This window comes from Phalacrocorax aristotelis, chromosome 3 (genome assembly GCF_949628215.1).
Source record: "Phalacrocorax aristotelis chromosome 3, bGulAri2.1, whole genome shotgun sequence".
Taxonomy (NCBI): Eukaryota; Metazoa; Chordata; class Aves; order Suliformes; family Phalacrocoracidae; genus Phalacrocorax; species Phalacrocorax aristotelis.
The window spans coordinates 119,398,936-119,424,044 of NC_134278.1; the positions used below are offsets into that span (position 1 = coordinate 119,398,936).

Sequence of the window (25,109 nt, forward strand, 5' to 3'; positions counted from 1 at the left end):
AAACATAACAAACAACAACATGTTGATTTTGTGACTATCAAATTTGTTTTAGAAACTGCTAATGGCTTCCGACTGGTGTAGAGGCATGTAGTCTTTCATTAAAAATAAATACATTCTGGCAACCTTTGGCTGCATCTATTGTGCTGAATTGGACAATGCCACGAATGGCACTAGAGGGCAACTGATTGATTGCTAGAATGATCCTTGGCACAGTTTTGGCCTAAACCAAATAACCCTTAGATGGGATTATACTGCACCCTTTGGCAGTTAGTGTTGGCATGGGTCTGTTCCCTGTAGACAGCTTGCATGCAAAATAGGTTCAGGAGCCTGCAGACTCCCTGGGGTATCATAACTGAAAGATATGACCTGTTCCATTCCTCTCAATAGGACAGGTCATGCTCAGCTATACTTTGAGATTGCAATTCACATGCCACTATTCTCAGCTGCTTCACTAATGGCTGTTTCAGTCCTGATTTAGATGAGGCCTACACACTCACCCAAACTGAACAACTTAGTGATACAGCATTATCTTAATTTTACTGCAACTTTTACTTTAATTGAGGCTTGTCATAATGCCCTAAATATTAGGATCAAAAGATTACATGTAGACGTTAGCTTCATTCAAGTTTTGTAATTCTGGCAGAGAATCCATCCACTGAAATAAATGTGTTAGCAAGATTTAAACAGTAAATGGTCCACGTAGTAACTTTCTTACCTCAGTTTAAAATAAATTGCCACAGAATTTAACAGAATCACAGAATGGCTGAGGTTGGAAGGGACCTGTGGAGGTCGTCTGATCCAACTGCCTTGCTCAGGCAGGATCACCTAGAGCAGGCTGCCCAGGACCATGTCCAGATAGCTTTTGAATATCTCCAAGGACAGATATCTCCACAACCTTTCTGGGTAAGCTGTGCCAGTGCTTGGTCACCCTCACAACAAAAGTGTTTCCTGATGTTCAGATGGAGCCTCCCATGTTTCAGTTTTTGCCCATTGCCTCCACTCCTGTCACTGGGCACAACTGAAAAGTACCTGGCTCCATCTCTTTTACTTCTAATAAGCTACTATAATATCCTTCAGATATTATATGCATTGATGAGATCTGCCCTGAGCCTTCTCTTCTCCAGGCTGAACAGTCCCAGCTCTCTTGGCCTTTCCTCATAGAACAGGTGCTCCGGTCCCTTAATCATCTTTGTGGCCCTTTGCTGGACTCTCTCCAGTAACCCCATCTCTCTGTGACACTGGGGAGCCCAGACCTGGCCACAGCACTCCAGATGTGGCCTCACCAGTGCTGAGTAGAGGGGAAGGAGCACCTCCTTCCACCTGCTGGCAACAGTCCCCCTAATGCAGCCCAGAGTAACATCAGCCTTCTTTGCTGCAAAAGACCAATTTAGAGCTGACTTGCCATAAAGTACTGACAGGCGGAACGTTAATACTGCTGTGCTGTCACAGTTCTGAGGGTTCAAGGTACTATATAATACAAACAGATGATCATATAGAGATATTAATGACAATGGTCTTGTGCATCACACTGAATTACCTCAAGCAGCCCATTCCATCTTTCTGTGAGTAAAGGCTTGGGCTATCCTGGTTTGTCACAGACTACCTATGGTTTTCTAGCATCTAAGGATTGCTCCACCTCTGGAGTCTCCTTAGATATGGAGAGCCTTCAGGAGGTAATTTGGATACTGGAGGGGCTCAGAGAAGCCAAAGTGGGACTGCTGCCTCAGTGCAGAGCAAACAGGCAGAATGAAACAGCACAGCCAGCTAGAAAGGTGGGTGCTTATTGGTGAGAAAACTCCCCATGCCTCCCAGTCACATAATACAATTTCTAGCTGTCTAGCAAGGTACAGACCTAGAGTGTTAATAAAATTTCCTGTTTCTGAACTTGCTAACCATCATAAGAACTCAGAACCCAAGACCTCACTAATTTACATGGTTGGAAACAGACCCTACACAGGTAAATATGTATCTGCAGGACCTGGGTACTCAGAATTTACTGCCCAGCCCACTCTGTATATGGATGCCAGCCCTATTGTGTCCAGGTCCTGTCCCCTTCCTGGACTCACCGTTTCCATGGAGGAGAAACCCAGTTGCATCAGCTGGAAGCTGTGGCACACTCCAGGCAGGTCCCTGATTTTCACAGGGGAGGGCCTAGGTCCTCCAGGGAAGGCATCTGCCCTGCAATCCAGCATAGCCGGAGTTTCCTCAGGGTGCATGCACTGCTGGCTCAGACCACCCACACCACTGAGTCATAGGCTGGGCGGGCAACAACAGTGGTACAGTGGCAACCCCTGCTGCTGGGATTCAGGCAGGGAAACACTGCAGCATGGGGGCTGCTCTACCCCATTTGTTACTTCCATACACAGCAGATAGTGGGGAAAAAATACCAAAAATCATCAGCGACGCCTGGCATTTCCTATTGCTAGGCCCCATCTTACGTCGCTTGTAATTTTGCCAGGTCAAAAATTGCAATCATAATATTGCATTATTACAATACTAAATAGAGTCTGTAGTTTTCCAAGTTCTGTCCCTGCTCAAAGTTTTTGGAAAAGGTCAGCCACAATTCAACTGTTTCTGAAAAGAAAGTCACTAGCCACGTTAAAAAAATAGTGACATTTTCTTTGAGCTGCCCTAGCACCCCAAAGCTTTGGAGCATTCACATTAAATTTTTCAGGAGGTGGCCTTCCCACCTGGGACATGCCAAGCAGGAGGTCTTTGAAAATATGTGGTTTACAATGATCAGGAGAAACATGTTAGAGTTTATAGCTAATTTGCCAGGAGAGACTACCTGCAGCGACAATGTCCCAGCTTCTGGTGAGCAAAGAAACTGCAGTTCTGTGCTGTGGGGACTCAGTGCTTTACACCAGACACCAGATGAGGAAGATTCTCTTGTGCTCCTCAAGCTCCCCCTGCTTTTCATTCTGTGATTCTCTGGCTCAGCTTCAATGAGCCACACAACTTGAGTCTGTTTCCTCATCTTCTTGTAACACTCAGTGGCTAGGATGTTTTAGTGCTAACAAACTGGAATAGGTGGGGCAGCGTGGGTGTAAAGGTATCTTCCTTCTCTGTTGAAAGAACTGCGTTCTCAGGGATCAGAATATGAAAACCAGACAACACAGCCAGAATGTCACTAGATAAAAAAGGATGAATTAAAGGAGAGAACCGGGGTTCAGATTCTGATCTCGTGGCTGATTTATATAGATGCTGTTCAAAAAAATCTGAAGTAAAAGGAAAGCTAGCCTTAAAATATTAAGCCTCTCCCTATTTTTTGTGGGCTTTTGTTTGTCATAGTTCTTATATTCATCTCAGTAATGATGCGAACATACTATTAAAAATAACTTGCTGCAAAACTCTGTGTGCACTAGGTTAAAGTTATTCCTGCAAGAGATTTACTCCTCCTTCTTCATACACGCTGGAGTAATCTGCCCTGTCTTCCTCAAAACCTATTCTCACACATCCATCAGTGTTAGGGGTACAAACAACAGCAGTAGCTTATTTATTAAATTTCACAAGCCAAGTTAATGCACGCTTCTGCAGTCCTACTTCCTTTTATACAGTTGCTTGCACAGGTCACAGAAGAGGCCTTTAGAAATGTACTTTTACTAGCCACATGTTGTTTGGTTCCTACTCTTCCTATGCACCAACATCTTTGAAGGAAAATGACAAGAATTTTATCTTTTTTTAAAATGTTTTAAATTGTACCTGCTTTATCTAACGTGTGATGCAAGGTGACAGTCATGCAGCTTCTTATGTCAGTAGATGACAATTCCTGCTAAGCAGGAAAAGACTACTTGTGACTGAGAGGGAAATGTCCATATTGAATTACTAACCCTGTGCTCTTGCAGCATGAAAAATTATATGAGCGTATCACAACAGGGAAAGAACCATGGAGAAATGAACAGTTTCTTATTCAGCACAGGATACATATGATGTAAAACAACTTGTCAACAGCAGCTGGTGGCTCCCAATATTTCTTAACTTCAGCCTAGCTACATTCATGTCAGCACTGGAAAGATACTTGTTCAAAATTGCACCAGTGCACATATAACTTCTGGGAGATGTAAAGAACTACCTTACGCAACCGTTCATCTTACTGAGTGTTCTCATTCAGAACTTAATCCTGTAGCCCTTCCTAAAGATTATACATGAGCAACTGCAAGGACTGCATACCTAATGGTACTCTCTAGACCAAAGCTCTAGGTCCTTTTGGTAAAAGTGACAGACCACTTCTTATTTTCACTGTGCTCTGATTCTAGTTTATAGGAGCTCTCTCAGGTAAGAAACGTCTCTGGAGTGCAGAAAGGCAATCAAACAGAACCATTCTGTTCTCGCCCAGAGCTACCAGAGCAGGGACGCATACCATGGGATCAGAGCGGGCACAGGTGTATCAGAAGAAAGCAGGCTGTGCTTTTGGGACACAACACTCCAGCCATTCTGGGATTCTGCACTGGGCCATCCCAATTCCTGGCTACCTCCTGAACTCAGGGAAGAGACCTGCAGTAGTACAAAACTACCTTGATTTCCATCTATAATTTTCTTGAGAAAAGCCTCTTAAATCCACACACCTCTAGATTTATAAACAACCCATGGTTTTTCTCCAGATGATTCCTATTTATAAATTCGTACCTCAGACCTACCTCATTTTGTACCTCCTGTACATTTTGTAAAATTCAGTTCTTCAGAAGAGCTGGATTTTTCTCTTCAAAGATAAAATAAGCCAAGAGTTCTGAAGTTTTATCAGATACGCAAACAGGGCTTAGACTGTACTTCTTTCCAGTTTCCCTTCAAATTCAGCAAGCCTCCAAACACTTTACTGTTGAAGTACTTTTTTTCTGACAAATATTCCCACTGAATTATTTACTATTGAGACATAAAAAACCATTCAGAATATCTGTAATTTTCTGGAGGAGAAAAAGTCTGAATTAAATGGTCTGTGTTTTGTAGCTTGATCATGCTGGCTTCAGATAATTTTAGGGCTAGATTCATTACTGCCTGGTGCTCCTTTGGGCTTGTGAAACGAATATCCACATATGCACCTGTGGGAAAAATAAAGTTTGGTTTAAAGTAAAGTTTTGGTGACCCTATACACACTTTCAGCACTGCACCTTGCTGCCTTCTCAAAACCCACTGATGTATACAAAGAATGCTTCTGCAGCACTGCTTTTACCTTTCTCATCACAACCCCTGAAGTGGTACTTCGGCAAGAAGAAGGAATTCTCAGAGGAAGATTTGTCCAGCAGTTGAATGTGATGAATAATCATGTAGCCTTTGCTTCCAGCAACGAACATAAACACCGCGGTACTTAACTTAGAGGAGTGTCTGTCCACAGAAATTACTTCAGAGCTGTAAATTATAGAGCAAGACTGGGATTTAGTCCTCCTGACACATTTGTCTAGACATCTTTTAGAGCCAACAGTGAGAAACAAGCTTTTCTATGTTATGATTCATTTATCTTTTTTATTAACTCTTTGGGTGAGTTGAATCTCACCTTAGAAGTGCCTCCTTCTCTCCATGGGCTGGAAATGGTTTCTATGTGGTGAGCTCACTTTTTAAACATTAGAAGAATTCCCACCCTGGTTGTCTTCCCCTGTAAACAGGTAGAACTAGGCCCCTTCATCTTGAATCTAACCAACCAGAATGATGAGCAGGGGACTACCTGAAGCTACCTTTGCTGTGTTTGAGATCACAGCCCCCTCTAGTTCTTATGCTGTGCCTCCTTTATAGTTTTCGTTTTAATCCAAAGTACGCTTTTGAAGTGATACCCACACTCATCCCCAACTAACCACTGAGCTTTGATTTGCTTCATGAAACAGACACTGTCCTCCGCTGATGGTTCACAGCCAGGAACCGTTTCTCACAGATGCCTATGCCACTAGCCTCCCATCATTTATGCTGTTTTATGGCTAGCATACCTGGCACAGTTCTGGTCCAGACCAGCTAGCCCTCTTATACACATAGCTCGGAGATGGCGTGTGCCAGAGGCTGTCTCCAGCAGGCGGCTGGGAGGCATCTTCTGTGGGGGAAGAGGGCTCTGGCATGCGGCTGACAGCCATAATACGCTACACATCTCCAAGGCCAGAAAAGCCTTGACTTGTTTCACTGACTGTGACGAACATGACCCTACCGACTACAACACTCTACAAGGATAAGGGAGAAATTGTCCATGGCTGAAAGAGCCCCACCCCTCTGTTTTAAATAACACCCCACAGAAAAGCCAACATAACAGAACAAGTGCCTCCTGGACTACAGGGTAGTCTGTAGCCTGGTGGTTTGGTCAGCTTCTGCAGAAAGAGAATCCCCTTAAACAGAGGAGGCAATTGAACCCAAGTGTCCCACATCCTAGATTAGTGCACTCACCACCCAGACCTTGAATAAAAAGCAATTACCACCTCTGCTCCACAGGAGCGTTTTGCGTGGCGTCCAATCCTTTGCAGAGCTGAACCCAACTGCTTTCTCAGCGAAGCTGCAAAATGACACGGATGCAACCATGATTCATGGTCTTGAGGTGATGTGCTGTAATGGCCAGAAACAATACAGGGTTTAACGTTCTGTTAGCCCTCTTGCAGTAACTCAACCCGCTGACAATCCTCACCAAATGAAGATCCCTGAGGAAATAGGTAAAGAAAAACCTAATTCCTGGACTGTAGTTTTAGGCAAACTGTTGTCAAAACTGCTTCATGAGGGTGATACTGAAGGGCTTTTGAGCCATACCGCAAAGCTAGGACTTACATTAGGACTACCTTTACTAAAACTTGGGGCACTTAAAAAGTTTAAGCATGCTCTGGTTATGTCAAATATGAGTTGGAGTTGTCAGACTCGTAGGTTTTGGACTGGGTTTTCCCGGTCCTGCCATGGGCATCTACATTTGTCTATTTTCATCTGGCCTTTACCACTTCTCTGCCTTTACTCTCTGCCTGCCTGCAAACGGAGCGACGCTCCCTTCTACCGCAAGGCTGCTCAGCCAGTGCATCAAAGATCACCAGGTGACCCACGGCGCGGCATTTGCGGTGTCAGAAGCACCACAGGCTGGGTTATCGTTTCACAGCCTGCAATCAGCCTCGTGCCTGGTGACCCTGAAGCCATGCAGAGACCCAGGGTGGGACTGCTGGTGGCACTGCCAGGCTGGGACTGCCGGTGGGACCCCCCCCTCTGGCACTGCCAGGTGGCACTGCCAGGCCGTGATGAGCCGGGCCCCGCAACACCTCCCCGCGGCGCGGGAGGAAAGGGAACGCCGCTGCTCCCATCTTACCGGCAGCGATTGCCTCCTGCAGGGAACGCCACCCCCGCACCTCCGGGCCGCCCCCGGGCCGCGGGGCCCGACCGGGCCGGCCGAGGGAGGGGCGGGCGCGGCCCCGCGGGGGGCAGCTCCCCTCGGGGCGGGCTGGGGCGCCTCGCCCGCGCCGGCAAGAGGGGCTGCGCCCTCTGACGAGCCCGGGCGATGGGAGGCAGCGCGGCGGGGCGGGGTGACGGCCGCCGCTCTAATAAGGCCGGGGCTGGCGCTGGCCGAGGGCCGCTTGCCTGGGTATCCCCCCGCCCGCCCCCGAGCATGCAGTGCTTCCCCAGCCTGGTGCTGGCCCTCAGCTCGCTGCTGGGCGCCCTGGCGCTGCTGCAGCTCTCGCTGTACCTCCGGGTGCCGTCCCGCTACGGGAAGCACGAGGAGCGGCTGTGCCGGCCGCGGGGCCGGCTGCCGGCGCGCTGCGCCTGGTTCCTGCAGGAGCTGCCCTCCTTCCTGGTGCCCGCGCTGCTGCTGGCGCTGCGCAGCCCGCCCCGCCTCGAGCCGCTCGGCTGCCGCCTCCTCTGCTGCCTCTTCGGCTGGCACTACTTCTACAGGTACCGCCGCCGGGCTGGGCTCCGGCCCCGCCGCGCCCCCCGCCGCCTGCCCCGGAGCCCCCCCCGCCCCCGGCGCTCCCGGGGGCCGAGCGGCGGCTGCCGCCCGCTGCGGCCCCCCCGCGGGACACGGAGGAAACGGTCCCCCGAGGGAAGGTGCGGGAGCGGGCGCAGCGGGGCGGGGCGGGCCGTGGGGCTGGGGCAGGTCTCGGTCGCAGCATCGTTCCCTCCGTTCCGCGGGAGACGCCGTCCTGCCTTCTGATGCTGGCCCGTCCTTCTAATGATGGGAGGGCGCGGGAGCAGCTAACCCGCGCCCCCGGGCTTTGCGGGAGAGGTAGGGCCGGTCGGGTCGGCGTCTCTTCCCCCGTCCTGGCCGCCGGTGGAAGGAGCAGGTGGTACTCGGGTGCTTGAAGCAGAGGAGAGGATGTATGCTTTGCATTTTTAGCTTTAAAAAAAAAAAAAACAAAAAAGAAGCAAAGTTTTGGATGAAACTAATCCAAATATTATGCAAAGGAGCGTGCGAAGTGCTTATCGCGGGCAGGAGAAGCGCAGCACTTGCAGCGCCGGGAGCAGCGCCGGCCGCCAAAGCAAGCCGTGGGAACACGCGTGAGGATGGCCCGAGTGCGAACCCGCCGCGGCCGTGGGAGAGCAAGGACCGACTGCGCCGCGCTGCTGTGCAGTTAGCACAGGGAAAAGCAAAGTCACTGCAGGCTTTCTGTGCCACAACAGAAAAGTTGGTTCTTTATGCTCAATTCGTCATTCCCACTTCACTACCAAAGAACCGATTTATCCTTTAAATTTTTTTTTTCCTTTCTAGAAACTTTGTCATGTCAGATGTCAATGAATGCGGTAACTCTGATTAATTCTGTATTTTCTGATCAGGACCTCAAAGAAAAAGTAGAGGTTTGACCCACTGTTCGTGAAGTCTTTGACGTGACATAGCTCTACAGTTGTCACCTGGTTGTGCAGGCAGTGGGACTTGATGCTGGAGTATACCACCAGAATGTACCTTCTGAAAGATTGAGCTGAGTGTGTTTTATCTTCACCTCCACTTCCATTTTCTATGGAGTTCTTTCATGAGGAATTTGACTTTTGGTCTCTCTTCATGGAAAAAACTGACTTTTCACAAATGGCAAGTGCATGTGACAGCAGCACATTACACAGTGAAGAGCTACGCAGCTGGTGAGGCAAACTTTTCTGACCTTGTTTGCCATTTTTAACCCCAATTCCTATTTCTATTTTTTCTTTTGCCTCCCAGAAATAAGAAACTTTCATGTAATAATTGATCAGAAATTATTATTTGCAACTGAGCCAAAATCAGTACGTTGAAAATCCAGCTGCAGGATCTCTACAGACAGTTTAGGGATCAAAACTCTAGGCTGTTGTAGATAAATTTAAAACAGAGAATGGTTTAAAGTGCTAAAACACTATGTTAGAGGTATATTAATTATCACTAACATTGTCTTTGCTGCACTAAGTCAGCTGGAGGGCACTACCTGTAATATATTTGGCTCCCAGAAAGCTAGATGTATTAGTTATATGTAATTATACTAAATTTAATTTAATGCGTTCTGCTATTCTCAAGAATTTCTGATCATTTCAGGAACACAGAAATCAACAAGCACCACTAGACAACTGAAAGAAATATTACTGTACCAGTATGCATACATCTTTTGGAGTCAGTGGCTTCTTTTTCAACATTACTGCTAGGCTTAGGCAGAAGCACTATGTTTTCACACATTTTCTTTCACAAATGATTTGGAGGTCTTCTCATCTGTGGCTGGAGTATACTTTTTCTCTTGTAAAAATAAAAGCCCTCATTTTAACCAAGTCTGCGCAACAAACAATTTTGTTTCTAATACTGCCTGTTACTCCAGTATTATTCTTCTAGTGTGCAGCCTCTTCTCGTGCAAGCCATTCTGAGATTCTACTGAATCAATTAATACCTGAAATGCCGTATTAAATATTAGTGCTTTTTTGTTATGTAAAAGAGCAAAAAAAAAATATTCACAGATTAGGAATTTTTCTGGGTGTCACCTGATGCTGTGGGAACCGGCAGTTTCTCTGAGGGACCCTTGGTAGAATGATCAATGGTAACAGGGTTGTGGTTATAATTAGAGCTTCATTATTACATAAAAACTTTAACAATCAGCATAGCTTATTGTTATTTACAATTTCTAGCAGTTAGCATAGCTCATTGTTACAGAGAATTTTTAGCAATTAGCATAGCTTGCAGTTAGACGAGAGGCTGAATTTCTACTAATTTGCAGAGGTTTCTTATCTAGAATTTCTCTACCTAGACTTTTTAGTCACTTGGACCCTCTGCAGATCGGGTCAAACTCTTAATGATCAGCACGTGATACAATAATTGTAATCTAGACTCAGAATGAAAAGAACATGAGTTACTCACTCAGTCCTCGGAGGCAGAAGACGACGACAGTGGAGGCACCCCTGACCACCGGGGGGATCAGCAGCAGTTCCCGTCTAAGCCCACTTGCAGCTGCTGGATTTTATAGGCAGTATCTCATGTGCTGTTACGCGGCCCTGTTCCATAATGGGTGCCACCACATCCTGGCAGCAAAGCTGGTGGGCAAACTGCCTTATCACAAAGTTGAAAAAGGGGGAGAAAGCAGGGGGTGTGTGTGATGCATGATCAGCGCGCTTACGTATTATGGCTGTTTGCGTTAGAAAATGGCATCGGGTATGCTAACCGTGTTACGAGGGGTGAGGAGCAGGGGGTACTGGTCACAGTGGATTAGGGCATTTCATTGGCATATAGTATTTGAAAAGAGGTTCAGTACTTTGACATAACTTTATCTTGACATTTTTTTCAGTTTATCATCTTTACTAGAAATAATGTAACAACAGTTTTAAATACTTTCGTGATTAAACTTGACTGCAAGTATAAAGAGTAAAACATACAATTGATCACTAATAAAATTACATTTACTTAATGGATGTAGCCTACTGCAGTTTTTCAGAATTTAAAATTTTGAAGTGAATAAAGCTGTTCCACTTTTAATTATAGAAATATTTTGTTAATCTACTCTTACTTTTACTACTGATCGCCTGACATCTGTATTTAAGCATTCCTTTATGTTTGTATGAAACACAGAAAAGTTTCTTCATATATTGTTGCATAATTTAGTGACTTCTTTCTCTCCACAGGGAAGGTTTTATCATTCCTAATTTTGTCTCATCTATTACACCAAACATGCATGCGGAAGGGAAGTTTTGATTAGAGGTATGCGCAGAAGGACAATACAGTTCATAATGGAGAAACAGATATTTTTAGAGGACCGCTATGCTAGCTGTTCTGTCTTTCTATGTCTTATGATCAGCTGTGCTGCCCCAGTAGCTTGTATTTGACTGAAGTATGCATTTCCGAGTAACTTCAAGTCTTGACCTGAAGACCCCAAAAGATGGAGGATCCATCATTTTCTATGGAGAATCCACTGTTTTCTTTGGTGGTGTAGTCTTCTAAACTCTCACTATCACTTAAACAATGTGTTTAAAATGTCTTGCCTGAATTTGACTAGCCTTGATTTCTTCCAGTGGTGCTTGCTATTTCTCAGTCTGTGCTATTTTAAAGTACTCCTTAGTATCCTTTAGTATTTTCTTACCATGATATCACTTATACAGTAATCAGATAATCTTTCAATTTTCTTGTACAGACCTGTGATGTCCTCCTTCTGCACCAGTGTGATCCAGATAATACAGGAGCACATGATCATATTTCTGATTAATTAGCTACTGCACATGATATGGTGTTTATGCTGGATTTATGTTTTTATGGTGGATTTATGCCAGGTACAGGGGAACAGACATTATCTGATCTGACACAGAGTTAGAATGGTGTAGACACATGATACTTCATCCAGCATGAAGTGGTCAGGATAAAATTACCTTTTCATAAATTTAGGAACAGGTTTAAAACAGCAAAATTAATTTGTCCTGCTTTTGCACATGGTGTCAAGTAGCTGCAACATTTTTTTAATTCTATCTGAGGTATCCTAAGCCAGATTTATCACATTGCTGAACCACAGCTGAAGGCCCTCAATGCAAGGCGTTTTTTCCCTGTCAGCTCTTGGATAATTTCTGTGGCATTTTCCTCTCTTTTCCTACATCCACTTTAAAATGAAAACATCAGTGGTGGATGTAGAATACAATACCAGAGTTGTAGTACCATATCTAGAGACAACATCATCTTCCTTTTCCCATATGCTACTCCTGTGCTTATAGATCTGAAGAGTGCTTTTTGTTTTGGAGCCACACTAGGAAGCCCTGTGTTTCCAGGCTACTTTGAGCACCCTGGAGCTGGTGTAACCACGATCGTAACCAAGATTACAATCTCCCACTCCTTAGGAATGGTTTGTGTTTGTATGGCTGCATTTCTTTGAATTTAAAGTCACTTTTCTGTATGTGCTTAATGCTTATTAATGCTGTTATACCCACATTGATGTTCACCACTTGCCTAGAATTTGTGCCATGTGCCAGCTTTCAGTGGTGATTTTGTGTTTATTGTCAGGTCATTGAGGAATATGCTAGAGTGTTATAAGGACCACTCTAATCCTCTTCTGGAGACCCCCTGGGCTAATGCTGATGGCTCCTCACTGACAGGACTTTCTTTGTAGGACTCTGGAGCCCCAGGAGCCAGGTCTGGCAGGTGGTGTGCTCCCAGCTAGCCCACTGCTGAAAGGGAAGGGAGTTGATCGTCTGAGTACCAACTGCTGGCCGAAGAGCCAACCCTCCCCTAGCGCAGCCTAATACAAAGATTTGCTGCCTGAGAGGATGCATGCAAGAGGGAGGTGGATGGAGCCAGGAGACCTTCCCCGCTTCCTGCCTCGGCCCCGGAGCAGCAGTCAGCTGCCTGTGGGGAACCGTGACAGCAGCGCACTCTCCCTCTTTCTCTGCCACCACTAGGCAGCAGCCTCCCTCTTTGTGGCAAGCACAAGATGGTGCATTCCCTGAGGCTTTCATGAAGGGCTAACTGCAGGCTGCTGCTGCTGCTGCTGCGGGGGGGAAAGGGAAGGGAGAAATCCCCGGTCGCACTCCCTGCCTCTTTGCTATCCTTAGTTAGCCAGCTCTTCAACTCTCAGTGTGCACTTTATTACCTCAGCACGGTGTGAATTTAATCAGATCCAAATGCTCTATGGTGCTAAGACAAGCATCCTATAAAAATCTGAATTTACCACGTTTGTTTTAGGTAAGCTTATAGCTTCTTTACTTCCATATGGCAGGGCCTGTGATGGTAGGGCCTCCAAAACTGATGGGGTGGGAAGGCAGAGAAAAGGAGGAAGAAAGTGAGAAAACCATTGAATGCCAAGTCTGCCATCTGTATATGCAGTCTCTGTTAAAAGCTGGCCATGAGCTGAAAATGGAGTGGCATAAGATGTATGTACAGGAATACTTCTGAAGATAAATTACTTAAAAAGTATTTTGCTTCAAAATGTAGTTTGTACGAGAGCCTTTCCTGCTAGAGGGGCTCTGCTGGTTAAGGAATGCAGTGAGAATGCCAGGTGAGGACCTCAGGTGGTGAGCAGAGGCGTGTTTGAATCATAGAATACCAGGTTAGAAGTGACCTCAAGAATCATCTGGTCCAACCTTCCTTGGCAAAAGCACACTCTAGACAGGATGGCCCAGCACCCTGTCCAGCTGAATCTTAGAAGTGTCCAATGTTGGGGAATCCACCACTTCCCTGGAGAGATTATTCCAAAGGCTGATCATTCTCACTGTGAAAAATTTTTCTTGTGTGTCCAATCGGAATCTCCCGAGGAGTAACTTGTACCCATTACCCCTCATCTTTTCCATGTGACTCCTTGTAAAAAGGGAGTCTCCATCTTCTTTGTAGCCACCATTTACACACTGGAACATGGTGACAAGGTCTCCCCTAAGCCTTCTTTTCCCAAGGCTGAACAAACCCAGTTCTCTCAGTCTTGCCTCATATGGCAGCTTCCCAGTCCTTTTATCATCTTTGTAGCCCTTCTCTGGACCCTCTCCAGCCTGTCCATGTCTTTTTTGCATAGCAGGGACCAAAACTGAATCCAGTATTCAGGTGTGGCCTGACAAGTGCTAGGTAGAGTTGGATAATGACTCCTTTATCTTTGCTGGTGATGCCCTTGCTGATGCAACCCAGCATCCTGTTGGCTTTCTTTGCTGCAGCAGCAGCACACTGTTCGCTCATATTGAGCTTGTTGTTCATGAGGAACCCCAGGACCCTTTCCCCAGAGGCACTCCCCAGCAGGGTAGGTCCCAGCCTGTGCTGGATTATGTTTTTGTAGGACCTTACACTTGTCCTTGTTGAATTTCATAAGGTTCTTGTTACCCCACTCTTCCAGCCTACCCAGGTCTTCCCGCAGGGTGGCCCTCCCTTCTTGAGTCTCCACTTCCCCACTCAGTTTGGTACCATCGGCAAACTTCATCAGGGTACACTAGATCCCATCATCCAGATCACATATGAAGATATTAAAGGCATTGGGCCCAGTATCAATCCCTGCGGGACCCCTACTTGTGACAGGATGCCAGTTTGAAAAGGAGCTATTTACCACCACTCTCTGCGTGCGGCCTGTCAGCCAGTTCCCCACCCACCACACGGACCACTTGCCCAGACTGTAACGCATCAGTTTCTCTGGGAGGAGGCTGTGAGAAACCATATCGAAAGCCTTAGATCCAGGTAGACAATGTCGACCACTCACCCCACATCAGCTAAGTAGGTCACTTTGTCATAGAAGGCAATCAGGTTTGTCAAACACGATTTGCCCTTGGTGAATCCGTGCTGGCTTTTCCCAGCCACATGCTTCATTTGACTTGCGGTAGCCCCCAGGAGGATTCATTCCACAACTTTCCCAGGGACTGAAGTAAGACGGGTGGGCCTGTAATTTCCTGGACCCTCCTTTAAGCCTTTCTTGTAGATGGGGGTGACAGTAGCCTTCTTCCAGTTTTCTGGGATGCCCCTCAATCTCCACGCCATCTCAAAGATTATGGAAAGCAGCCTCACAACAATGTCGGCCAGCTCTCTTACACCCTTGGGTGGATATTGTCAGGGCCCACTGATTTGTAGGGGTCAAGCTCCTGTAATAGTTCACATACCAACTCTTCCTTCACTGACGGTGGGTCTGTGTTTGCATCAACCTGAATTTTTGTTCCCAAGGCCTGGGGCCCAACGGTTCTGGTAAAGACAGAAGTGAAGAAAGTGTTGAGAACATCTGCCTTTTCAGCATTGTTGGTCACTAATCCACCTCTCCTGTTTAACAGCGGGCCAATATTTTCCTCTGTTTCTGCTTGTCGTTTATGTACCTAAAGAACCCTTTCTTGTGGTTTTTGATATCTCTCACCAACTTCAATTCAAGATGAGCTTTTGCTTTTCTAACTGCATCTCTGCACACCCTGTCAATGCCCTTGTAGTTCTCAATGGATATTCATCCACGTTTCCATCTCTGGTATGCTTCTCTTTTGGTTTTGAGCAGACTCAGAAGCTTGCAGTTAAGCCAAGGGGGTCTCTTGCTCCACGTGCTTCCCTCGCCTTTAAAGGGGACAAACTGTTTTTCTGCTTCCAGAAGAGCATTCTTGAAAAACTCCCAGGACTCGCTAGCTCCTTTATCCTCCATGGAAGCTTCCCACAGAATCGCTCCCAAGTGAGCTCTGTGCAAGCTGAAGTTTGCTCTTCTAAAATCTAAAACCTCTGTCTTAGTACTAACCTTCAGCATGCTCAGCAGGATCCCAAACTCCACAATATTGGGATCGCTGCAGCCAAAGCTATCATTAACTGAGATACTACAAAGCAGGTTTTCTTGGCTTGTGAGTAGCAAGTCCAGCAGTGCCTCATTCCTGGTTGGCACATCTAACAGTTGTATGAGGAAGCAGGCCTCCACACATTCCAGGAACTTGACAGGTGATGTGTGAGCTGCGGTATTGTTCTTCCAACAAATGTCTGGGTAGTTGAAGTCACCCATAAAAACCAGGTCCTGTTGACCCAAAGCTTGCTTAAGTGACCCAAATATTTATTTGTTGGCCTTATTGTCTTGGTTTGGAGGTCAGCAGCAGATGGATACTGTAAGATCCCCCTTGGAGATCACCCCTCTGATCTTGACCCAGAGGCATTCCATAGGGCTTCCACAATTGCCATAGCTGACTACTGTACATTCAAGGTTCTCCTTAACACAGAGTGCAGCTCCGCCTCCTCTTCTTCCCTGCCTGTCTTTGTGAAACGGCCTAGAGCCATCCATTGCAATCCTCCAGGCATGTGAGCTGTCCCATGATGTTTCAGTTATTCCTATGATATCACAACTTTCTGACTGGACGTGGCATTCCAGTTCTTCCTGTTTGTTCCCCAGGCTGTGTGCATTGGTATGCATACACTTAGGTGGTTGGCCTTCTGGCTCTCATCTTGGGAGGCAGCTAGGGAATATTTGTTGCTGCTCCGGTTGGCCTGGCTTATTCCCCAGTTGGCTGCAATAGCAAAAGCATTGCCACTTTGGACCTCACCCCCCGAGTCCTTCAGTTTAAAGCGCACCTCACCAAGTTGGCCAACCTGCTGCCAAAGATTACCTTGCCTCTTCTAGATAGGTGGATCCCATCCCTTCCTAACTGGCTATAGTAATCAGAGAATGTCCTGTTGTCACAGAAGCCAAAACTCCAGCCATGAAGCCAGAAGTTGATTTGCATTATAGGTCTGTTTCTGGATGCCCTCTTTCCTCTAACTGGTAAAATGGAAGAAAAGATAACTTGGGCACCAATACTTTTTGCTTGCACCCCCAGGACTTCGTAGTCTTCCTTGATTCTACCCAGGTACCAGCTTGCAGTGTCATTTGTGCCCACATGAAAGAGTTTGCTCCATTTCCATTTTGCAAAAACCAAAGGTGGGAAACAAAATATAATCAAATCACAATCATATTCCTTATAAACCCTAATGCTGCATTTCTCTTAGAAGTGAGAAAGACAGAGTGGCAAGGGAGCAGATTAGATGCCACCATGCACAGTAGCGGGGGGGAAGGCCTTGTCTCACTGACCTACACAGCTAATCCTCGAGATACTGGTGTAAAATACAGGGTGCTGCATTTGCCCCCTACTCTGCTGCCCATAGTAGCTGAGACACCAGCAATTTAAAGAGGCACTTCAGTTTCAGGTACCACCTCGAGTTACATTTAATTATTTCTTTTCTTCTCTTGCAACATTGTTTCCATTCAAAACCATAATCTTTTGCTCTGTTGGTATATATATATATAAAAAAGTTGTTTTCACTTCTGAAGTGCACTCAGGTGAATCTGACAGACATTATGTAGGCTGCTTTTTCAGACACAGCTGGTTCCCCAAACACCTTTGGTAGCAGGTGACCCATGTTTCTACAAACTGACATCTTTCTAAAAAGGTCAGGGAAAGCATGCTTTCATGGCAGAAGAATGGGAAACCACAAGCATTTGAAAACAACATCCTTGCATAAGTTTTTTACACTTCTTTTGGCCAGTTCCTCTCTCTCCTAAACTAAGTTGGGGGGAGAAGGAAAAAGACTGTCTTCCCAGGCTCTGCAGAATGTGGCTCAGGTAGTCCCTTTTTAAGCCCACCTGCACTGCCTTGTTAGTCAGCATTTACCTGGACAAGCTGGTCATTTTTTCGTGGTGTGCCTACTTGCACACCTATGGATATAAGTAAGAAAAGCAGCTCAGGCCCCAAGAGAGTAAGTAATTTATAAATTGATTTGCTTATAATTTTTAGAGGTATTTTGTATTGGTTCATAAGGAGTTTTAGTTATGTTTTTTGAAAGACGAAGTGGATAAACAGAGAGATTAGATTAAGTCTGAAGTATATCTATATATTTCAAAGTGGTACTCTCCTTGCTAATAGTGAATATAATCAAACCTTCAAAATTAAAGTAATTCTGGTCAAGAAGAATTATGATAAAGAAATATTTACAAAGTACAAATCAAGAGACTATTCTTAAGTTACACACCCTCTGTGTCTGTCCCTCCCTCTAGATGTTGATTTAAATGTGGCAGGTGAATTGATCAGTAGGGTGATCCTTACTGAATTTGGTTAAATAATTAAATTCATGAACATCTACACCATTTGAACATAAGAGCTGTGTTACTATTTGCTGACCACTCAGCTGACATTGTAATTGTTTTTGGAACTTCTCATAGGTACAATAATAGCAATGAAATTATTTCATAAAAATACTTAATACTAAAACTGGGTTAAAATGTTCAGTGCAGGAAGATGGGAAAAGTCAACTGATAACAAGGAAAATGTCTATTTTTTTTCAAAGATACAAATTCTTTTTAAGACCCAGCTAAATTCTATCTAGCTGTGAACTTTGGAAACATCAATTGCTACCCTATTAATACCTAAGGATGGGGAGAAAGTTTCACCGTTCCTAGAAAGGCGCATCAAAATATGACCTGCAATAACAATGAAAAAAGGTCACATTTGAAGGCAGTTGGTTTTGACCTCCTCCTTCCTAATTGCTCTTTATAAACATGTAATAGAGCAGCAACACCCACAGTGAACTTTTGCCATATGTAAGATGATGTTTTGCTTATAACTGTGCTAGAGTTCACCAACTTAACCCAACACTTTCCATGCTGGGAGACTGCCTCCCAGAAATGTCTTTGGAAAATGTCACTGTATCAAGATTGTCCACAAAGAGATGTGTTGTCTCTTAGAGAAAGAGGGTTTACCTATGAGGGATGGTAAGGAGCAGATCAATTTCGAAGCAGGACCATGCTGGAGCAGATCCTGGAGCAGACTGACAACCTGCAGCACTTTGACATACTGGTAGATGGGCTGGGCAGCTTTCCTAGAAAGCCAAATCCCCTTGATGTCTGGAAGGCTAAAGAGAGCTCTGAATAAGCTAACCTGGCTACTCAAAGCAGTCTAGTCACATTAGCGTGGTCTCCTGCTAGAGATGCACATCAAAAAACCTCTGAACACTGTTGCCTTAAGCAAGCCTTTCAGTGACTCCTGTCACACACCTGGGGCAGGACAATGCATGTGTGTCCATAAAACTTTTGATGCTCCTGTGAACAATGAAGGAGAGGGTAAAAAAGCCATTGTATTTACATTATGCTATTGAGTTCTTTGTGTTTGTTTGGTTCCGTTTAGAAGCTTTTTTTTAAAAAAAGGTTCATGTTTTCAAATTTGTCCTGGGCTAAGGTTACTATAGCATAGAGATATGTCTCTGGCTGTTCCCAGGAAAAGCAATTTAAACTTGGCAGAGTTGTTTCTGAGAAATGCATTTATCTGTTCAAACATAGAGTTTGTCAGCTAACATCTTTAGAGTCTGTCCACGCAGAGCAGTTCCTCTGGTTCATCTAAGGCTATAAGCAGGACTGAAGTGTGTAAGCCTGCAACCCAGCCAAGCATTGCCCAGACAGCACTGTAGGGGCAGAGCAGGACTTTTCATGCATTTCTGGCTGGTAGGGTACTCAACAGGGAAGAAGTGGTCTTCTAGCTGGAGTCCTGGCAGTGTGGATTAGGAAAATACAAGTTGTCTTGAATGCAGAGAAATAAACAACACTGCGAGGCTTACAGTCAGGGCTAGAAGGTGGAAAAAGATGAAAGGGTCAGGTAGCACAAGTAGAATTGTTAAAAACAGCTATGGCAGAAGGTGGGGCAGGAGTAGGAAGAAATGGAAGGGAAAAGGAGATGATGTGAGAGGGCAGTATCAGGGTGAATCCAAGGATCAAGTGATACTTTAATACTGGCTCTTTCTGCGTGTGGAGTGTTCCACTTAGCAACTTTCAGTATTAGGAAATCTTTTAACACATTTTGGGAGGGAGCAAAGATGACTGTGACTCAGAGTCAGCCCATGGTCACAGTTTTCCTTAGGAAAAAAAAAAGAGAAGATATTAAGTCCTCTGATAATTTTAATGTGAGCACAAACTCAGGACCTGACCTGGCTGTTTCAAATTCTGTTCCTCTCTGTGTGTATGTATTGCCACAGATGCCATGAGGTCATACAGGTTCAGAAGAAATTTGGATTACTACCTTTCCAAATGTAAGACACTTCAACCAATGTTCTTCAAAATGTGAGCCTAAGGATTTAGAAATTATAATTTTCAGCTTTAACAATTTTTACCACTTTGGAAAAAAATATATGCAGCATTTCTGGCCATTTCAGTTATGAAGAAGACTTTCTCAACACACAACAGCTCTAAACTGCTGCAGAGGTTTATTGCTGGATCTTTCATTTTCTTAGAGCATTTCTTTGCATAGTAACAAATAAGGAAGATGATGACCCAGTGCTGCACTTCTGGACTCTGTGGACTGTGGTGATATGGTCAAAAATCCTTCTACCATTACCCTGCTGCATGGTGAGAGAAGCACTGTCAGCAGAGGCAAGACTTTGACAGGAGCATCTATAAACCAGAGCTAGAGAGAAACTGGTTTATTTTACAACCTCAGTTTTCTCACAGATTTTTTTTTCATTACAGCAACACATAGCTTACAATCTCAAACTACTTTGTGTAGTAGAATAATCAACCCAGATGTGTCAAGTCTTGTGCTGAGTGTGAGACTCCTGCAGCTGGCTGTCACCTCATGCACCTGTGTCCTTAGGTCTGTATCTTGGTCTCCCATAGCTCCAAAGCATCTCTCTTGCTCTGTGACCCCCTCTGCCAAACATGGATGCTTGGGCTGACCAGTGGAGCAGCCGGGAGCCTCCTCACTGTGCGTGGGAGCAGTGAGCATGCTGCCTCTGACTCTGAACACATGTTCACAGGTCCCTGAGGGTGGACATGCTCCCCAGCTAGAGACTAGCACCAGAAACCCTCCACCACCAGGTACCTGGCCTGTTCCTCCTTCACACAAACCAATTTCATGGGCACTTGGGAGAGAGGAAACCCAGGAGATCTGCACCTCCCCTCATGTCCACAGGGACCCAACATTGCTCTGGAACAGATAGCTTCTATCGCAGCAAGTGTATAGATCAATGCTGTTATATGTCTCAATTATGCAAAGAGTTTGTAGTTTATTGAAAAGTGTCACTATGGAGACAGTGCAAAGCCAACGGAATGTGGAATTAAATAGTATAGGAAGTGTGATGTGTTTTCATGTACAGGTCAATATAAACTATGCTAATCCTGTGCCATTGCTGAGTCCTTTCCAGCTACAGGATCCAGAAAAGCTGCTGCCGAGGGAACAAAGACCTGTTAGGAAGCCCAGGAGAAGCAATCTTGTTGCTAAAGATACACAGCCATAACTGCAAAGGGAGAGGGACAAAGGTGAGAGAATTACAATGAAAGAGAGGCAGAGTGCAGTGGTAGGGCAGCGAGAGGGACAACTCCTAACGGAGAAAAAAGCACATGAAGAGCCACAAAGGAGGTGAGAATCTGAAGAAGGAAGGACAAAGGAAGGACAAAGAAAGGACAAAGTCAGGAAGGCTGGAAGAGCAAAATGGGGACAGAGCAGAAGTTTAGGCATATAAGAGGAAAAGAAGGAATTACTAGACAGCAGAAAGCCAGAAAAGAGTATTTTAAGGACTATTAGCAACATGTCTTGCAACTCTAGTTGCAACTCTAGAGTCTAGCGTACGTTGGTCGGATACAGTCTGACCAGGATTTAGATTTGGAGAGGAATAGCTTACTTTGGTCATTTCTCAGCGCCATGTGGACCACTTATGGAAAATAATTACACTTTCTCTAAGTGTAGTTGTAAGAGCACAGATTTGTGCATCCTTGGATTTTGTACCATTTTTAATGTAGATGCATCCTTTTGTTCTGCTCACGCACTCAGCCTCTGTGAACTCTTCGAACCCTCTGCTCCAGTGGAGCAGTGAGCTTTTTGAAGTGCATAGCATAATGTCTGGTTAAGTTACTCTGGCACACATTTTATGCTTTTGGCAGACACCCACAGTTTAGCAACAGGAACACAGTGATCTGTCTTCATAAATATCAAGTGGTTATTTCTGGAGGAGAAGAGAGTGAGATACCTTGCTGAAATATATGCTTTGGCTGGCTAAGCCTTTGGCACACCATTGCTTAGATAAAACAACAAACATTCTCATAATCTTTAAGTACTGCTGCCCTTTAGATACTATCAAGTAGTAGAGGTAAGAATGAAGCACCATGAGATCTGCACATTTGTCGTGACCACAGTCCATCTAGTTATGTTGACCCTTGTCCCATCCTTTAATCCTCATACAAGTATAAACCTGGACCAAGTTTAGTTAGGGTTTCAGCTGAGATATCTGGCCTGGCATTGAGTTCAGTCTGCAGCCTGAGAAAAAAGTTTTGCTTGTGCTAGTTTTTTTTCTCAGCTAATTCCAGATCTTGTCCCTGTACCCTGGCTTCTCGTCAGAGCCTCTCTCTCACCAAGACAGCTCCAAGTTCCCATTCCCAGACAGTTTCTGGCCACACATAGTCCTCAAATTTTCTTCTCAGTGTTTTGGCCTGTACAGATGAAATTAGCACAGGGGATCACTCCATGAGCTCCCATGCTCTGTAATGACCAAGGTTGCCACAGCCTGGAATTCCAAAAGCTGGGTAAAACACATAGCATAAAGAAAGATTATGAGTCTAAGGACTGTGTTTGTCATTCCTGATGGATGTTTGTCTGGCCTGTCCTTTCCTCCAGTCCTTCAGCTAGTATGTTCCAGTGCTTCTCTGTCCTTCCCTAATGTCTAAGCTGCATTTTCTAGGCAGCTGTTTTGGCCTGTTACTTCTTATTGTGTTCCTGGTAGACAAGGAGAATATTTTACTCCTTTCTTTGTTGCAGCAACTTTTTATACAGTTGTACATTGTTATAATGTCTTCCACTGGTTTTCTCTTAGTTAGCTTAAACAACCCTGAGTCCTTCAGTCTTTCTACATGTCACATTTCCTAGACCACAGTTGTTTTTCTCTGGGCTGCTTCCGCTTTGTCCTTGTCTTTTATACAAGTGCAGAGTTCAGCTCAACACAATATAATTTAAGTTCCTGTTAAAACCATGCAAAGGGGAAAGATTAGTTCAGGTGTCTCTAACAGCACTCCCATTCCAACACTACATTTTAACATTTCCCTTTTTCACAACAGCCTGACATCATTAGCTCAAGCTCAGTTTGCTACCTACCAGCACTCCCTCTACTATCCAGCCTGTTCTCCAGCTTGTCTTTTACTTTTGGTCAGTCTTACCCAAGTGTAGTATTTTGCCATTTTCTTTATTGAATGAAATATACTGTTTTAAACCTATGAAACTGGTATTTCACGATTATTGTAAACTCTAGCCCTCAGTCTTGGTGTGCTCAGCATCTCCCCACAGTTGTGCCAGCCACAAACATTAGGAATATTTTTTTTCCCCAGAGGCATATAATTCACAAAAAAACCCAACCGGAGTAGTACCAGAAAAGTCGTTTGCAGAACCTCTCTCAAAAGATCATTCTAGTTTTAAACTATCCCTTGATATAATTTATCAATGTATTTTGCAGCCACTTAAAAGAACATCCTCTAAACCAGGAAAACCCAAGTTACTTATAAGATTGACATGTGAGACAGTGTAAAAAGTCTTACTAAGGTCAAGATATGGGACACTTTCTGCTGCTACTGCCCCTCTCCTATAATATATCCAATTTATGTCAATTCCTTTACTCAACAAACCTATTTTAAGAAAATAGGATTACCTAAATTAAATATAGAAATGAGTCATGCCTCCTGCTGTTGTAGATATATAGTACTCCCAGTCAAGGAGGCTGTTACAAGTATTAGTGTTTGGCTTTTTAGACAAAAGGTTTAGACAAAGGATCCTGGCTGTGTAGTGCCTGAGGACAAACCGTGGGACTGTATGGGATGGTACTGATTTCAACAGGGATCTGTACAGAGGACATATTTCCTTTGATCTATCAGCTTCACTTTACCTTCTTTGGCTATGAAGAAGCAAAATACTTTGAACACAAATCCCCATCTTTCCAATGAATTTGCACTGTTTGGCAGGTGATGGTGAGAAAGATATTAACAGCTGGTTCTGGGCTCTTGCTTCAGTTGCCTTTGGTTATGGGCATTCAATCAATTTTTCCCAATGTTTATTTCAGCTCTCATTCAGATCTCCTTTCCACATTACAAGCAAAAAGGGAGAAATAAGTGGTTAGCTAATAGCAAATATAAATAAAATAATATTTTGTAATTAAGGGTATTTAAAACATATTTGGTGTTTGTACACCAAAATGGAAACATTTGAGAAACAAATATACCAATATATACTGAGTGTAATTTGCTGATGGATTGTAATTTGCTGATGCGACTTGTTAATGCACCGAACCCAACATTTCTGTTCTTCATTTCCCTTTAGAAAATGCATAATGATTGAAGTATAGGGTTTTGTTCCTATACCTGATAAAGCCAGTAGAAAAGATCAATGCTTTTCACAATTCAATGCCTTTTTTACCAGTGACAAGGAAGAATTCTCCTTTGTTGGTTCTAACTGGATGCTGGTAATCACTGGGAGACACCAGATTTTTCCAGTGACAGCTTCAGAAATAATGGAAGACGAACAAGAGGAGTAAGGAAGTAATTTGTAAACAAACTTGCAAAACACTTTTGAAATCTTCCTGCTGTTGCAGTGAATTTAGAAGAGCAAAAATTTTTGCCTTGGAGCTGAGCCTACACACTTTACTAATTAAAACCAAATAACCATTCTTAGGTCCTGTTCCTTTCCTTTTCCTTCCTTTTTTCAACTCCTTGTATTTTATTAAGTATAGCACATCAAGTAATTCCTGTATGCAATGTGAAGAGGACTCAGTTTCATCCCTAAACTGTATTTGTCCTTCTTACTTTGCCAACTGTATAGCACGCCTAAAATTTGTAACAATCAATGAGGCACTACTGACTAGTGCTAGATGCTCAGAATGACTGAGTAGGTGTTTATAGTGTTGGGACTGAGTGTTACATAGCTCAGATTCCTTAAATTTATCTGAGGTCAAATGCATCATGTCTTTTTTCAGCAATGATTGACAGTAATATAGAAGCAGCATTTTATTTTTAGCCATTCACATCAGATACACATGCTTTTGCAAATATTTGTATATTTTTTTCCTATAATCCCACATTATTCAAATGCAGTTGTAAGCAACTGAGCTTTTCTGACTCAACACCAAGGATTCAACTTGAAGTCTGTATTTAGCTGTGTGGCCAGAAGTCAAGTGCAGTTGCTGATGCCTTTGACTGTCAGTCTTAGATGGAGTTGGCTTCTGCAAGTGCTGCCACCCACGGTGTCATCCTTCCTGGGATAGTGAGTATCACTCTGGAGCTCTGCTCATAAATGCTAGTGTTAAAAAATTGCTTATCTATTCTAGGGAGTTTACCCCATCATTTTTAACT

The 25,109-nt window shown here is 44.4% G+C and overlaps 1 protein-coding gene across 1 annotated transcript in view; it reads left to right on the plus strand.

Moving 5' to 3' along the window:
* The first annotated feature begins 7,522 nt into the window (after positions 1 to 7,522).
* The window catches only part of SRD5A2 (steroid 5 alpha-reductase 2), a 29,355-nt gene continuing 11,768 nt past the window's right edge, over positions 7,523 to 25,109 (plus strand). The window contains exon 1 of the mRNA XM_075089338.1: positions 7,523 to 7,830. Coding sequence (XP_074945439.1) covers positions 7,547 to 7,830 — 284 coding nt within the window. The 5' untranslated portion in view covers positions 7,523 to 7,546. The remainder of the gene's footprint in view (positions 7,831 to 25,109) is intronic.